General features: G+C 34.6%; 1 protein-coding gene across 2 annotated transcripts in view; it reads right to left on the bottom strand.

The window, feature by feature from the left end:
* Positions 1-17,304, bottom strand: part of TTC6 (tetratricopeptide repeat domain 6) — a 307,310-nt gene that overhangs the window by 15,241 nt on the left and 274,765 nt on the right. For both annotated transcript variants that reach the window (XM_016428372.2, XM_056811000.1), the window contains 3 exons: positions 10,708-10,781; positions 5,569-5,779; positions 3,869-4,021 (listed from right to left, as the gene is read on the bottom strand). In XM_016428372.2, coding sequence (XP_016283858.2) covers positions 3,869-4,021; positions 5,569-5,779; positions 10,708-10,781 — 438 coding nt within the window. The remainder of the gene's footprint in view (positions 1-3,868; positions 4,022-5,568; positions 5,780-10,707; positions 10,782-17,304) is intronic.

The raw sequence follows: 17,304 nt of genomic DNA on the forward strand, positions 1-17,304 counted from the left end.
CATCATATCAGAGGTTGGAGATTTCCCTAAGGCACCTACACTGAGAAACCTTACTTGGTTAAAACAATAACTTGATCTTTAGCCTAGGACTTCAATGTATCAATTCAAAGAGCTTAAAAGTGTAGTTTATTATTAGAAAGGATCCCTATAGAATTCTTACATGCAAATGTAAGAACCAAATTCAGAGTCTTATCTTCTGACCCATTTAAAAAATTCTGTGTATCCCAATTAGTCACTGACATTCATTTCCATTTTTATCACATAGAAAAAATTGTCATGTAGTATATGATCATGATTCATGATCAATCATGGATTTTATACTAAGCAAAATCAGGATAAATGGGTTAAAGGAATAATGAGAAAAGTAATATAAAAGCATAGGAATGGGGAGGAGAGAGTTGGAGAAAATAAAACCTTTTCTATAGCTTGCTCAGTTCCAAAGGGACAATCTCACACCCAACAGATCAATTCAGACTCTGTTACATAAAGGAGAAGCTTTCTGTGAGATAAACTATTACAATTAATTCCCCACATATCAGATATTACCCTTCCTCTTTTGCTGACAAGGTCAAAATCTGCCACCATGGAAAGTCCATTTCTCTCAGTTCAGATATGATAAGGTGAGTCCCTTTTTGCACAGACAGAGAATGCTTTTTTCCTCTCTCCATCATTCTTTCCTCCTCTCTCCCTCTCTTTTTCCTTTCTCTTTTCAAATTCTGGAATCCTAATCAAGTCCAAGTGATGCAGTGGGTAAAGTGACAGACTTTGAGTTAAGAACTTTGAGAGTACAAATCCAGCCTTAGACACTATGACTGGTCAAGTCACTTACCACTTTCCCTCAGTTTCCTCATCTATAAAATGAGCTGGAGAAAAAAATGGCAAACCATTCCAATATCTTTACCAAGAAAAACCAAATGAAGTCCCGAAGAGTCAAACAGTTCTGAAATTACTGAATCAGTAAGTTCCAGCACTTCCTATACTCTGTTATATCAGAATTAGGTGTGACAAAGACACTCACCTACTGTCTTTGATCAATTTCACAGGGAAGGGATGTGCTGGAGCCAATTCACACTTTCTGTAATTGCTAAATTTTCAGCATGAGCATTTGTACATTAAAAAATTAGGACTTAATGCATTTTTGCTGATTTTTTAGGCTTAAGAAAATGTAGATTCAATGATTAATTAACTAAATTAATAATGCTGATTAAACTTAAAAATGTGTTGTACTATGTTTTTGGAGTGTCAGTTTTTACATAGTTGCCAGCACACCATGGTAAAAAGACCTTGTTTATATTTCAATATGTTCTTCTAGTCTAAAAAGATAATTACTCTTAAATAGGGATAGGGTGGGATTAATCAATGCAGCCTTACCATTATACAAACTAAAGATTCTAGCATGTAGAGGTGAAAAGGGTTTCTTACTGAAGCAACTGGCATGAGGGATGCTTGAGTTTGAGGTGTGTGAAAAAAGAGGACCTTTGTTTTGTTTTTCTGGCCCATTTCACTTTTTCAGTTGGTGCAAATATTTCCTTAAACCTTGCATCAACATGGAGACAGGGAAAAGGAAACTCATATATAAGACTAACATGTCCAAAGGAGATTTATTTAAGGTATTCTTTATAGTTAGCCAGAGAGAGGAGAAGGTTACTGTGAGTTTCCAAATTTACAAGATTGGATAATGATGTGGTAGCTTCCCAAACTGGATTGGTTGGCCAGCTCCAATGATTGATTCCCAGTTTTCCACTTTTGTATTGGAAAATTCCATCTCCAACATTTGTTAGAGATGCTTTCTTTTTAGGGGAAGATTCCAGGATGGCGATTAGTGGGGAATAAGTTACCTGTTGTCTCTAACATCTATAATTTGGGATCTTTCAGGGTGGTGATTGTTTGGGGTGGGGGAAAGTGGAGAGCAGATGATAGTATGGCAGTATAATGTTTCTTTATAACTCCAGGCTAACAAGGGGACCATGGAGAGTCTTATCTGATACCAGGTACCATGGAACTGTTTGAAGCCATTGAAAAATTTATTTCTGAGGCTATTATTGAGCCAAGAAGGAGTTATCCAGATGGTTTTATGGGTGAAAGCCATTAGAAAAAGCAATTAATATCTTAAGAATAATCAGTTCTAGTCAGTAAACATTTATTCATCACCTACTATGTGTCAGACACTGGTGCTAAGTTGTGGGGATACAAAAAAAAAGGCAAAAGACAGTCCCTGCCCTCAAAGAGCTCAAAACCTAATGGGAGAGACAACATACAAATACATATAGATAAGCTATATTCAGTGTAAATAGGAAGTAAATAAGAAGAGGAAGGCACTAAAATTAAGAGAGGTTGGGAAAGGCTTCCTTTAAAAGATGGGTTTTTAGTTGGGACTTAAAAGGAAGTCAGGGAGGTTGATAGGTGTAGATGAGGAGGGAGAATATTTCATATAAAGGAGAGAGCCAGAGAAAATGATGGGAATTCAGAGATGAAATGTCTTGGCCATTGAAGAACCAGGAGGCAGGGGTCTGGATCAACGGATACATGGTGGAAAGTAAGGTATAAGAAGAATAGAAAGATAGCAGGGGCTGGATTATGAAGACCTTTGAACATCAAACAGAAGATTTTGTGTTTGATCTTGAAGTGGTAAGGACTGGAGTTTATTGAGGGGGAGGGGGACATTGGTGACATGATTAGACCTGTGCTTTGGGAAAATCACTTTGATGGTTGAATGGAATTAGTTTGGAGAGGGGAGAGACTTGAGCTAGGCAGACCTGCCGGCAGGCTAATGCAATAGTTCAGGATAAGATAATGAGAGTCTGCACCTGAGTGGTAGTAGTATCCAAGGAGAAAATGTCTCTGTGGGAGAGTTGTTGAAAAAATGAAATCAGTAAGTTTTGGCAACAAATCAGATATGAGAAGTTAGACGTAGTGAGGAGACGATGATGACTCCTAAGTTGTGAGACTGAGGGATTGGCAGGATGGTGCTGCCTCAAATGTAATTGGGAAAGTAGGATGGGGATACAGGCCTATTTTTGACAAGTGCTAGAATGGCTTTGAGGAACCAAAGGCCTTATGAAGGTGTTTATGTTTTTTTCTTGATATTTTTTATGTGAAATGCTAAGTCAGATTCCATAGGGATGGGTGAATAAACTTCCAATCCACAACAAGCCCATTACTGGGGAAAGGCCTTATTTTTAATATAGCTACATATACTATAGCAAGCAATATTAATTTAAAAGGAGGAAGGATAGTCTTCAAATTTTAAAAATCCTAAAAAGGAAAACAATATTCTTTTATACATATTGAGAATGGGTTATAGAAATTACAGAGAATAGAAATTATAGAAAGTATAAGTAGTTAAAAATTTGAGGCCCCTGGCACAAAATCAGGATAGCCTACAATGCTGGCGGTATAGAAACAGGTGAGGGAATGATGAAGTATGGAAATAGTAAATAAGCTAGTTTGGCTGGGTTATAGCACAAACAAAGAGGAGTGATTGAGATAAGTATGAAAAAGCAGACAAATTGTGACAATCTTTAGGCACTCAAATGAGGCGTCTATGTCTTATCTAGAAGCAACAGGCAACTAAAGCAGATTCTTGAGCAGTGGAATAAAATGGTAAGATAGGTCTATTCTTTAGAAAGATTATTATGGAAGTTTTGAAAAGGATGGACAATAGAGAGGAAAGACTGGAAATAGGATAATTAGAAAGAGATTATAGTAGTCCAGATGAGAGAAGATTGGGGCACAAACTAGGGGTATGACTATGTGAGACTGGAGATGCAAAGGTTCTTCAGCTTCAACTCTTCCCTTTTTGTTGTTTTTACCCAACCTTGTCTCACCTTCTATCCTTCACTAATGCATTTTTACATTCTTATTTTACCTTTAGAGCAGAATTTATATCTTGAATAGCAGCAAAATTATTTCCCATCTGAAGACAGACTATGCCTCTTCCTTCATATGCCTGGTAGTTTCCTGGGTCAATATCCACACAAATGGTAAATTGATTCCAAGCTTTTTGGAATTTTCCTTTGCCCTGAAATCATATATCACATTCATATGCTGAGAAATAGTACTTATTAAGCAAATGAACTAAACATTCTAGTCTAATTGTTCATAATTCTCTCTCAGTGAAATAAAAATTTTAACAAAAGAATATTTTCTTTGAATTGAAGATATTTGATATCTTTTTGTTCTACCTTTTAAAAAAAGAGACAAAGAATAAGTAAATTAAAATAACTAGTGACATCTGAAAACATGTTGAAATTTTAATCAATTAAAATAAATTTTGTTATATACATTTTCATTTACACATATCCCCTTGGATAATACTTCAAAATTCTGGACATTAAATTGGAGAAAAAAACCTCCAATGTAATTCCTGGAACAATAAAATACTTTCAAATTTATAGTTTTAAAGAAAAAAAATCTATGTAAGAAAAATATTGATAAAATTATATATCTGCATTTAGCTTCAAGAGTTCTCTCCCTCCCCAAACAACAGTGTATTAATTTTATATGTATTCTGTGTATATTTTTATGTTTACATGCTATTTCCTCCATTAGATTGCAAACTTCCTAAAGGTGAACACTATTTCACTTTTGTTATTGTATTGTTAACTCTCACCATAGTACCATACATTGCTTGAATGACTATTTTTGATTGCCATGTCAGAATGCTAACACAAAACTCCACTGAAGCTCTGAAATGGATGGATGGATAGCTAGATAAATTTGGAAACCCATATCTTCTGTCTTAGAATCAGAATTAGATACTAAGTATTAAGTATCAGTTCCAAGGCAGAAAAGCAATAAGGGATAGGCAATTGGAGATAAGTGACCTGCTCACAGCATCACATATCTAGAAAGTGTCTGAAGCCATATTTGAACCCAGGACTTTCAACCTCCACACCTGGTGCTCTATGCACTGAGCCACCTACCCGCCCCAGCTCTGAGATATTTTTCAGATGAACTTCTTCCTAGCCCTACTCTTTCTTCTATTCTTGGGGAATTTGATTTTTTTAAAAGTCTGTTGTAACAATCCCTGTTAACTTCCATCTTATCCCATAGTAGTAGCCAAACATGTCTTTATCTTATCATTGATTTAAAAAAAATTCAAAACAATATCAGGATGTGCACAGATTCTGGAGACATTCCATTAGAGACCCCCATTCCAGTTGATATTAAACCATTAAAATTCTAATGTGATTTAACCTATAGAAGCATTGGCTTGGAAAATGAGCAAGCTTCTTTTATATCACATAAATATCCTTTGTAGAAGTGGAAGAGTTGACTTTAAAAAGAAACTGAAAAAAACAAAACCGAAAAAGTTGAGAAAAGAATATTCAGGTTCATGAGAACCAGACTTAAATTTAAGTCCTAATTCTTAGGCTACTGATTCTTACCTGCCATGAGAATACTAAACCACTAATTTGTGATCTTATACTACATATAAAGGATTTAAGGTAATGGTAAGTCTTTCATAATCAAGAAAAAACACATACTATATATAATTTATATATATTATGTATATATATAATTTTAATCATTACAATAGAAATGATTATTTCTTTGTGTAGTTACCTGTAAATTATATCCAAAACTAATTCTGGCATTTAAGTGTGCTGGATTGAAGTGTAAGGCCTTTAGAAAGTCCTTTTGTGCTTGTCTTTCAGCTGCTTCGTGACCATATTCCATGTAAGAATTTCCCCGTCCAACATATGCATCCACAAAAAAAGGATTGAGTTCAATGACACGGGTGAATGAACACACAGCTTCTTCATACTCTCCTATTCTGAAAATAAATTTGTAGCATGGACATTTTATTTTTCAATCTTTCTACCTCTAGAGCTTTTAAAATTCTTGTCATTTAAAAAAAAATCTTGATATGAAACTTAAGAGGTAAATTACTACTTCAATTCATTTTTAAACAACAGATAAGGCTCAGAATTCCCTTCCAATTTCTTAGGAGTTTGGTGGATTTCAATGTGTTTCTCCCTGGTTACTATTATCTTTACCATACTCCTCAAATTGGTATTCATAAAGTAAGTGGCAGAGGAGCAGGTGGATTCTAGTATTTCACATTATGACATTTTTTCATCTCTTGATATAATGGATTACAAATTCCTATTACTATACCCACATTCCTTGGTTTCTCCAAAAGATCATGTAACATAAGGGAGACCATTAATTCTAGGGTCTATTCCTAGTGACTCCCTGAAAGACAATTTTGAATGATGCCTAAGAATGGCAGTCCCTAATGGGAAAACTCTTAGCCAGTCCAGATAAGAAGGTCAAGTGCATTGCAGAAAGGTCACATAGGAAGTCATTTGCAAGTCACAATGAATATAACTCATGTCCCTTGAGATTTCAGATTGGCAGTGCCCGACACACATATTAGTCAGTTGACAGCTGTTGAATTCCTATGTGGGCAAGTACCAAAGAACATGCCTGACCAGTGTTCTCAGGCAGCTTAAGATAATGCTTACCTTCTCTACAAAATTTGACATTTTTTGAGAAATAGCAGTTCATAACACACTTTTAAATTTCACTTTATTACAGAAAAAGATCTCAAGGCATAATAGGAAGAATTCTTTATAAAATATACTCATTATATTTCCCTTTGGAAGTGTGCTTATGGTTTAGATCTTGTACTGTGAATGGTCTATCAGTAAGTAAAAAATTGTTAACCACAATTTTATTTTTTGTGAGGCATATTAGGGGAAAATGGCAAGCTGAAGTTAGTTCCTATCAAATTTACTACTGACTACTGTCAGTAGAATCAGTAACGCTTGTTATTTGAATAATATATCGAATAAGCCTTAGAAAATTTTAGTGTTGGGCAGAATCTCAAAGAGTATTTTATAGATGAATACCTCTTTATTTTATAGGTAAAATATATTGAAACTTAGAAAGGATAATTTCATTGTCCTAAAGGAGTGAAGTCAAAACTAGAACTAAGATTTCTTGATCACCAGTCCAGTATGTCTTCTTTTGTAACATTATTTCTTTGTAACAGAAAATATAAGTGAACTTGGGTGGAGGAAAGCGGAACAGGGATACAGACCATTGGTACTAGTAGTTGTCAATTGTTTCTTGTAAATTTTCTTGTCTTGAAGCACAAGACATTGGTAAAATGGACCTTTAATTAACTGAATTTCAAAACATTAATCAATTAGAATTTATCAAGTTCCCACCGGGTGCCTGCATATATGTTCAGTTTAGAAATTTAGAATACCTTATTTTTAAAAATAGAGAATCACATAACAATTACAAAGCAACACTAACTTGAAGACATTTTATTATGAGACTTGAACTATATTTCAGTAAAAGAGAATATGGTCAGATATATACAAAAATTTCCAGATGAAAATAGCTGCTAAATATGAAAATGAGTTTTTGGAAGAGGAATAGTCAGGTCCCTTATCTTTGAAAATGTAGTCATTTTACTTTCTCTTTCATCTATATTTAGAACCCAAACTCCCAAACTGAATTCTGTGCTCATTATTGCAGCTGTATTACAATGCTCCATTTTGAGCTTTATAATGGTAAGGATAGTACAAAGATGATTAGAAAATAATTAAGTTGATTGCCGGCAAAACGAAGATGGAGATGATTCATTTCACATTGGGGTAGAAGAACCCACCAGCAATACTCACTAATTATTAAGTTGAATTTATCCCTCAGCCCCAAACCATTCTTGGATGGATAAACATGCAAGCCAGTGATAATGAAACTTAATGGGAAATGGACCACTAGGATGAAATATTCCTATAGAAGAATGCATAGATGGCACATTGCCTGGGCACCTTGGCAAAATTTTAACAAAGCATAATTGTGTTCTGTGACAGAGGCTGGCACTAGAGAAAAAGTACCAAGCTGAAGAGTGTGTGAAATTGATCACCTTGATGGGGGAGGGACTCCAGGAGTGGATTCTGGAGGAGGAGAAGACTCTGGCTGGAGGAGAGAGCAGTAAGAAGACTTTCTTCTGACTTTCTTACCCATTGTTCCTGCTGGTGACTGGAAATCTTTCCCCCCAACACTTCCCAATTGAAGGGACTTCTGAAGAGAAACCTGAGCAGACTTTACCTCAGCTCCTGTTGCCCAGGGGTGAGTCAACCTGATTTTCTCTCAGAGGGCTCGGGTTACCAAGACCTGAGTCCCCCCCCCCAAACTCAAGGAGGGAGGGGAAAGGGTTTAGATAGAGACAGGGACCTCTTTCCCCACCTTCCTTTCCCCATTCTTCCCTGCACATTATTCCTTTTGTCTTATCTGATTGAGTTAACATTAAAGTTATCTGTTCCCCAAGCTGAGTGTGAGTGAATGGATCAAGGGGAGACCTTTTGGTCTTGAGTAGTGGAGGGGGAACAAGAGGGACAAGAGCGAATTGGGGAGAGCAGCTTTAGTTAAGGAGGGAAGGCAGAAGGGGGAAAATCTTCAAACCCCATCTCCTTTCTCCGAGCCAATCCCTTACATCTGCTGCCTCCCCTGAACTTCTGCTTTGAGAAAAGGAGGGTTCTCCTCTTTCCCCCTCTCCATACCAAAAGCCCAAGTTTCCCTCAGGAAGCAAAACTTCCCCTCTTTTATTTTTTTAAGACAGTTGGCACTCTGGATTTAAAAGAACCCCATTTATTAAAAAACAAACAAACCTTTAATGACTGTCACCAACTGTCATCAACTGTCAGTTGTAAAGTTGTCAATTAAATTTAGATTAGGTCACGACCCTACATTATCCTTACACTACTAGTGGACAAATTACTACTTGGGCAAATTATAACTTCTTTGGGCCTTATTTTACTCATCTATAAAATAAGGAGATTGGACTAGATATCTTCTAAATTTCCTTCCAGATCCAAGTCCACTATCCCTTTGCCTTCTGGAGCACTTATTTTGATATCACATTTAAAAGTATGCTTGCCCTCTAATACTTTATTTTAAAATGTTTATTAAACTGCATATTTATGTAATCAGCATGATCTAAATGGTATATGTGTGTAGTCAAAATAAGAAACGAGTTATTCAGAAAATGATGTGCTTCTATCTTTGAAAGAACTTTTGCCCAATTCCTGGAATCAGAAAGACCTGAGCTAAAATTCCATCCCACATATTTATTAGCTATGTGATCCTGGGCAAGTCACTTAACCTCTGTTTGTCTCAGCATCCTCGAATGAAAAATGAATATAATAATAGCATCTTCCTCACAGACTAGGCAAGTCACTTAACCCCAATTGCCTAGCCTTTACTGCTCTCCTACCTTAAAACTGATACTTAGCATCAATTCTAAGACAGAAGGGAAGTGTTTAAAAATAAATTTTGTGATCATGTTCCAACTAGGATAAAGAATACATTTAATAACATTATATAATCATAGCTTTTTTCATTACTTAATAATGGGTGAAGAAATTGACTTTGACTTCATAAATTATTCAAACTCTTTTTAATTCTACAAATGTCATAGTTACCTTCCCTGTATAATTATAAATATCTTAACTCTGGATTGCCTCCTCTACGTCAGTGGTGGTAAACTTAAAAAGAGGGGAAGGTAGTGGATAAAGTAGCAGATCTGGAGTTGGGAGGATTGGGTTCAAATCTGGCCTCAGACACTTCCTAGCTATGTGATCCTGGGTAAGTCACTTAATCCCAATTACCCAGCCTTTACCAATTTTTTTGTCTTAGAATTGATACCAAGACAGAAGGTTATGGTTAAAAACAACAACAAATGGAAACAAGGCCACCAAGCTTTACATAAATTCCCTGTGTTAATTTTTAGGGATTAAAATTGATTTCAAAACAGTTAAAAAGTAATATCTAGCTTTCTTGTTATGTCTTCCAATCTCTGGAAGCCATCTTCCATTTTAACACTATTTTTTACATTTATGCTTTATGTACAGTCAATATGAATTAATTATTATTAATCATCAATCAATCAATTAATTAATTATCTGAATCAATGAACGAAGCAACTAGATAAAAAAGAACTTCATAGCTATCTTAAACTATACATAATGGAAATGATGCATAAGATGTCTAGATGGCTCAGTGGATAGAAAGTTGGACCTAGAGTCAGGGAGATCTGAGTTCAAATGTGGCCTCAAACTCTGGGCAAGCCACTTAACCTCTGTCTACCTCAGTTTCCTCAACTGTAAAAATGGGAGAATAACAGCACAGCTTTCTGGGATCTCATGAAAATTAAATGAAACAATATTTGTAAAGTGCTTGCCACAGTATCTGACACATAACCATATAAATGCTTATTCCCTTTCTCCTTCATTTCTAGCTATTCTCTTAAATCAGTTATTGTCAGGAATGTTTTTAATATGGCAATAATTATATTTGCTAATCCAGTAACCTATGGTAGCTTATCTAGAGCAGGGGAGAGTTCAAAGGATGATGAAAGGAGAAGTGATGTGAAACATAAACCACTATTCCAAATGGGCAATTCTAGGTCTATTTATATGTTCAGTGACAACAAAATCACAAGCCACAAGGCAAATAAAACAATAGAATTCAGAAATTGCTTCGTTAAGGCCTTGAACCATACATATCAGAGACATTTCTTTCTTGGCATTTCTAGACATTGATTTGCATTTTTTTTTTGTATTCTTCCACTCCCAATTCAACTTTAGAAAAATACCTCCCAATGTGCATACAAATAGAACTACAATATCATTAGATAGATTAGCTAACTTCACTTTCTATTTCAACACAAATCACTTTAATTACCTGTGATGGCAAATTCCAGCAGCTTGAAAGAGACTAGCATTATCTTCACTTATATGCATTGCTTCCCTAAAATCCTGAAAAAATTTTATATGGTTTCATTATTATTGCAATATTACCTTGATTACCTGAACATAACAAACATATGCATTTTCCCATGGAATCAAAAAATTTTAATTTTGCTTCAACTGTTAAACTATCTAATGCATTCAAATTTAAGTAAATCAATAAATTTAAATATTTTAGTGGACCATTTCTTTATTGAAACTTATTCATGCGTTTTCATCCTGTATTGACTATTCTCTACAGAAATTCTAGAGAAAATGTTTATGACTTTCTTCTAAATTTTTTGACCTCTTATGGATTTTAGTGAAGTGTGCTGCCCATCTACTGACCCATGGGAACAGTGTATCTCCTCTTCTAGTTATGCATTTCTTCAATGTTGTCAATTATGTCACTTTTGAGCATAGATCACAAATGGAAATTTGTTACAGATTTCAACCCATCATGAGTCTCTTCATTATCTCTTGATGGACTTAGAACAAGAGTTCATAAACTTCTTGGTATTGTTGGACCCCTTTGGCAGTCTGGTTAAACCCATGGACACCTCAGAAAAATGGTTTAAAAATTAGTAAGTGGTAGATTTTACTTAGAAATTTGTTAGTGAAAATAAATATGTATTTTTACCCCATCCAAATTTGTGGATCCCCTAAAACCTACTTATGGACCCCTGGGCCAAAAATGTGGTATAGGGATTGTAGTATTGAAAAGATTTTTTTAAACTGAAGGGTAACTTGGAATCACTAAAAACGCATTCAAATTTCCCAAATACAATTTCAGCTTACTCTCTTCCTCTTACGAAATTTTGGAACTAACTCATTATCCACATGCAAAATCTATCCCAGGTACATACACTAATATACTAACTCACTGGACTGACCATTCAACTATATGGCATAGTTGAGACATTAGGCATTTTTCATCTACTTTATTTTTCATGCATGGATTTTAAAGTCAATCTATTTTGAATAGCCATGATACTCTCACTGAGGAAATCCTGTATTTTTCTGAAGGTTGTTAAAATAATAAATGAACAATGATATTTGGAAAGTATCACTATCCCTAGAGAATCCTCCTCTAACTTGCATCTTCTATAGTGGCAGTGTTGAAAACTTTTTGTAATCAGACATCTTTTTTATGCAACACATGAAGAGAAGGTCATTAAGTAGTTCTCTGTAGTTGTATTTATTAGAGTCTTATATTACAATAATTCATGCATAAGAGATTTCCTGAAAAAAAAAGCATGAGGATACATTTTACTCTACTGAATTGAATATATTTTTGTAATTGACAGACAAGAAATAGAGAGAGATTTGGTTCTTTCTTGCACCTAACTATAAAGATGAAGTGTTCTACTGAAGACTTTAATGTAAATTGTTATAGATGTTTTTTTGGTGTTAAATTTTATTCCTCCCCATTACATGTAAAAAAAATTTCCAACATTTTTCAAAGAATACTGAGTTTCAAATTCTCTCCCTCTCCCCAAATCTTCTTGAGATGGTAAGCAATCTCATAAATTATATATGGCATTTTTCCATATTCATCCTTTTGTGGAAAGAAACTCAAGTAGAGAAACCCATTAAGAAAGTGGAAAAAATGCTTTATTCTGGATTCAGACTCAGTTCTTTTTCTCTGGAAGTAGGTGGCATTTTTTATCATGAGTCCTTTGAGATAGTTTTGGTTCATTGTATTGCTGAGAATAGTTGTTATTCACAGTTGTTCACTGTATAGTATTCCTGTTTGGTGTTCTTCTGCTTCTCCATATTTCATTCTGCTTCAGTTCATGTAAATCTTTCCAGGTTTTTCTGAACTCCAACTGCTTGTCATTTCTTCCAGCACAATAGTATTCTATTACAATCATATACCATAACTCACTCAGCCATTCCCCAATCAATGGGTATTCTCTCCCTTTCCAAATCTTTTCCCCCTTTAAAAGAGCTGTTTTAAATAGTTTTTGAATATATAGGTTTTCCTATTTTAAAAAAATCTCTTTAGGATATAAACCTAGTAATGGTATTGCTGGATCAAAGGGCATGTACTTTTAAATAGCCCTTTGGGTATAGGTCCAAATTGCTCTCCTGAGTGATTAAGCCAGTTCACAACTCCTGCAGCAATGCTTTTGTGTTGGTATACACATTCCCTCCAAGTTTTGTCATTTTCCTTTTCTGTCATAACAGCCAATCAGATAGATGTGGGGTGGTAATGTGGTTATTTTAATTTGCATTTCTCTAATTAATAGTGATATAAATATTTTTTTTAAACCCTTACCTTCCGTCTTGGAGTCAATACTGTGTATTGACTCCAAGGCAGAAGAGTGGTAAGGGCTAGGCAATGGGGGTCAAGTGACTTGCCCAGGGTCACACAGCTGGTAAGTGTCTGAGGCCAGATTTGAACCTAGAACCTCCCATCTCTAGGCCTGGCTCTCAATCCACTGAGCTACCCAGCTTCCCCCTTAAATATTTTTTGTAAGACTATAGAGAGCTTTAATTACTTTGAGAGCTGTCTGTTCATATCCTTTGACTATTTATTAATTGGGTAATGATTTGTATTCTTATATATATTCAAATCATTAATCTATGTATTAGAGAAATAATACCTTTATTAGAGAGAGTTGTAAACAATTTTTGCATCATTATGATTACTGGGTTTTACTTTCTAACTATTTACCCCTTATTTAGCTTCCGACTTCTCTCTCCCCCAATTTGCCTTTTTTTTATCAGTTCAATACCTCCTTCCCCTTTCTTTAATCCCCCCTTCTCTCACTTCCTTTCCTATTTTCCTATAGAGTAAGATAGCATGTTAAACCCACTTGATTGTGCATATTCTTCTCTCATTGAGCCAATTCTGATGAGAGTAAAGTTCGGTTGCTTCCTCTCCATCTTCCCCTCCACTGTGAAGGCTCTTTCATATCTTTTATGTGTAGCAATTTATCCCATTCTATTTTTTCCTTTTGTCTCCTCCCAGTGCATTCCTTTCCCCATTCCTTAATTTAATTTTTTATATCATCCCATCATATTCAACTCAAACCTTCACCTTCTGTCAATATATACTCCTTCTAACTGCCCTAATAATTATTATAAGAAATATTACAAGAATCATCTCCTCATGCAGGGATAAACACAATTTAACCTTATTGAATGGCTCAATTCTCTTTCCTGTTTATCTTTTTATGATTCTCTTGAGTCCTATATTTGAGAGTCAAATTTTCCACTCATCTCTGGTCTTTTCAGCAAGAATGTTTGAAAATCTTCTATTTTATTGAATACCTATCTTTTCTCCTGAAGGATTACACTCAGTTTTTCTGGGAAACTGATCCTCTGTTGAAGTCCTAGATTATTTTCCCTCTGTGTAGCAGTTAAAATTAGTTTCTCTGCTAGAAGTATTATGTTTTTTAGAGGTTTATTAAAGATTAAGAATTAAAGAAAATACAAAATAAGAAAGCACCTGTCTAGGCCCAGAGAGCCCACTCACAACCACTCACATCTTGCCTGCCAGGTAGAGCCATGTGTGCTCCGAAGTGGAAGTAGGAAGAGAGACCCAGTAGGCTTTGCAGACAGTTTAAATAGAAATTTTGATCCCGCACAGGTGGAACTCAGGTGAGACCAGAGGGCATCCTGGGAACTAGAGCAAGGACTTCTGGGGATTGAAGTCCGGGGTTCAAATCTCCATTTTTACATCTGGAATATCATATTCCAGGACCTCTAATCCTTTAATGCAGAAGCTGCTAAGTTTCATGTTATCCTGCCTGTGGCTTCATGATATTTGAATTGTTTCTCTTTTGACTGCTTGCAATGTTTTCTCTTTAACCTGGGATTTTTCCATTTGACTATAATATTTCTGGGAGTTATCCTTTTGGGATCTCTTTCAGAAGATAATTGGTGGATTCTTTCAATTTTTATTTTGTCCTCTGGTTCTAGTATATTAGGGCAATTTTCCTTGATGGTGATTTCTTGAAAGATGATGTCCAAGATCTTTTTTTGATCATGGCTTTCAGGTATATAAATAATTCTAAAATGATCTTTCCTGGATTTATTTTCCAGGTCAGTTGTTTTTCCCATGAGATATTTCACACTTTCTTCTATTTTTTCACTCTGTTGACTTTCATTGTTTCTTGATCTCTCATGGAGTCAGTTTCCACTTATACAATTATAATTTTTAAAGCATGATTTTCTTGAGTGATCTTTTATACCTCCTTTTCCATTTGGCCAATTCTATTTTGTAAATAGTTCTTTTCCTCAGTGAATTTTTGTACGTCTTTTTCCCAAAGGACCAATTCTATGTTTCAAGAAGTTTTTCTCTTCACTGCATTTTTGTATATCTTTTTCAATTGGATTTTTGTGCCTCTTTTACCAATTGGCCTATTCTGTTTTTTAAGATATTCATTTCTTCAGCATTATTTGTGCCTCCTTTACCAAGCTATTGACTCTTTTTCATGCTTTTCCTATATTACTCTCATTTCTTTTCCCAGTTTTTGTTCTACCTCTCTTGGTTTTTAAAATCCTTTCTGATTTCTTCCATTACTTCTTTTTGGGCTTTAGGGCAATTAATTTTTTTTTTCTCAGAGCCTTGGATACAGCAGTATTGACTTTGTTATCTTCTGAGTTTGAGTGTACCCTGTCAGTAAAATAACTTTCTTTGTTGAGTTTCTTGTTTTGTTGTTTGCTCATTTTCCTATCTTCTTTTCCATTAGTTTAAAAAATTGTTAAAGTTGGGCTCTGTGACTATGGTGAAGGGAGCATTGTTTTAACACCTTTTTTTTTTTTGGCTTATGCTGCTCCAGCTTACTTTGAAGCATTATATCATAGTTTTTTGGAGGATAATTTGATAGAAATCAGCTGTACCTTCTTTGGCATCTTGGCTCCATCCCCATGGATAATTTTTTCTATCACATTATTTACATTTTCATTATATCCCAATCCTAACTTCTATTAGAGAGTCATCATTCATAATAAAGTAAGAAATAAAGGTGGGAAAACATATTCCACATAGCTAATAAGCATAATTTAAAAGTCTGATATGATTTATAGTGTTCCACATCAATGTTACTCTAATTTTGCAAAGAAGACATACTCTTTTTGGGGGGCTAAGGTTGATTGTTTGAAGTCTAGAAAAGCTATATAGTTTGAAGTTTGGAAATGCTATTCTACCTTCATTCCTACCTATTTCATTATTTCCTTTGATATTCTAGATCCTTTGTTTCTTCAAATAAATTTTTGTTAGTTTTTTTCTGTTCCTTTTGTAATTGATATCTTATTTATTCTTCCTTTAAATTTATTTTTGTTCTTCTTGAAGTTGAACTTTCTGAAATATCAGGTTTGAACTCCCTCTTCTAATCAATTTTGTTGCTATTTCCTTTAAATATTTTCTTCCTCATTTCCCCTTTTTGTTCTCTTTGAAATATCAATTCATAAAGGAAGAAATATGAATAAAAGCAGTGAGCCATAGCAGAAATTACCTTGTTTTCCAAATTACACAGGCCAATTCTACCCCATTTTGGTCCCCATGATTATTTTTTTCCCAATAGTTTTGTCATCTGATTTCTGGATCCATACTCCTTCTATTTTCTGGGTCACAATTTCCATTCAAGTTCATGTATCCTTTCTCCTAGGACTGAATAGTATCCACAAAGGTATATTATTTCAGAGATGGTGGTCTTTCAACTCCTCTCAGATTAAATCTATTAATGTCCCTGTTTCCCACTGCAGGTAAACATCTCTTCCCCTGTGGAACCCAACCAATTTTACTTTCAAAATTTCAAAACCTGTCATTTGGCACCTCTGCCATTTTCTTATAACCATTTCTATTATTAGAAGGCCTATGACTTGAGTTGTATTCTCTTTACTATTTCTCCATGGACTTCATAAAGTTATCTCACTTTTCTTTGCCCTGTTCTCATTTATGTACCTCTAATCCTGCAATTTTATCCTATATAATACATTAATTCACTTGTATAGGATATGATGTTAGTTCATGGGGTGTCAGATCTCTTCTGCTTTCACTTTTATTTCTTTTTGTTCTGCTTACATCTTTATCCCCACTTACCTCTTTTGATTTTGTATTTTTATTGCTCTGTAGGTTAATCTGTTTCTTTAAAAAATCTTCGAACTATGGTTATAATTATAAAATTTCTTATTCTGTCCTTGTTAATTATGTTTATTTATGTTGCTTGTATTTCAATTGCTTGGCATTTTTGCTTATATAATATTTTCCATTTTCTTGCTTTTTTCTTCAAAAATTCATCCAATGTCTTTTTTTGAGCATCTATCTTTTAAAATTGATTATTAAACTTTGGTTTTCAGATTATGTCATTTGGATTGTATGTTAAGCACCTTTGTGTTTCAGAATATTTCATTCTTTTTTTGTTTTTATTATTTTATTTTATTTTATTTTATTTTATTTTTTAAAAACCTTTACCTTCCATCTTAGAATCAATACAGTGTATTGGTTCTAAAGCAGAAAAGTCGTAAGAACTAGGCAATGGGGGGTGGTGGGGATCAAGACACTTACCCAGGGTCATAGTTAGGAAGTGTCTGAGGTCAA

This window comes from Monodelphis domestica, chromosome 1 (genome assembly GCF_027887165.1).
Source record: "Monodelphis domestica isolate mMonDom1 chromosome 1, mMonDom1.pri, whole genome shotgun sequence".
Classification (NCBI taxonomy): domain Eukaryota; kingdom Metazoa; phylum Chordata; class Mammalia; order Didelphimorphia; family Didelphidae; genus Monodelphis; species Monodelphis domestica.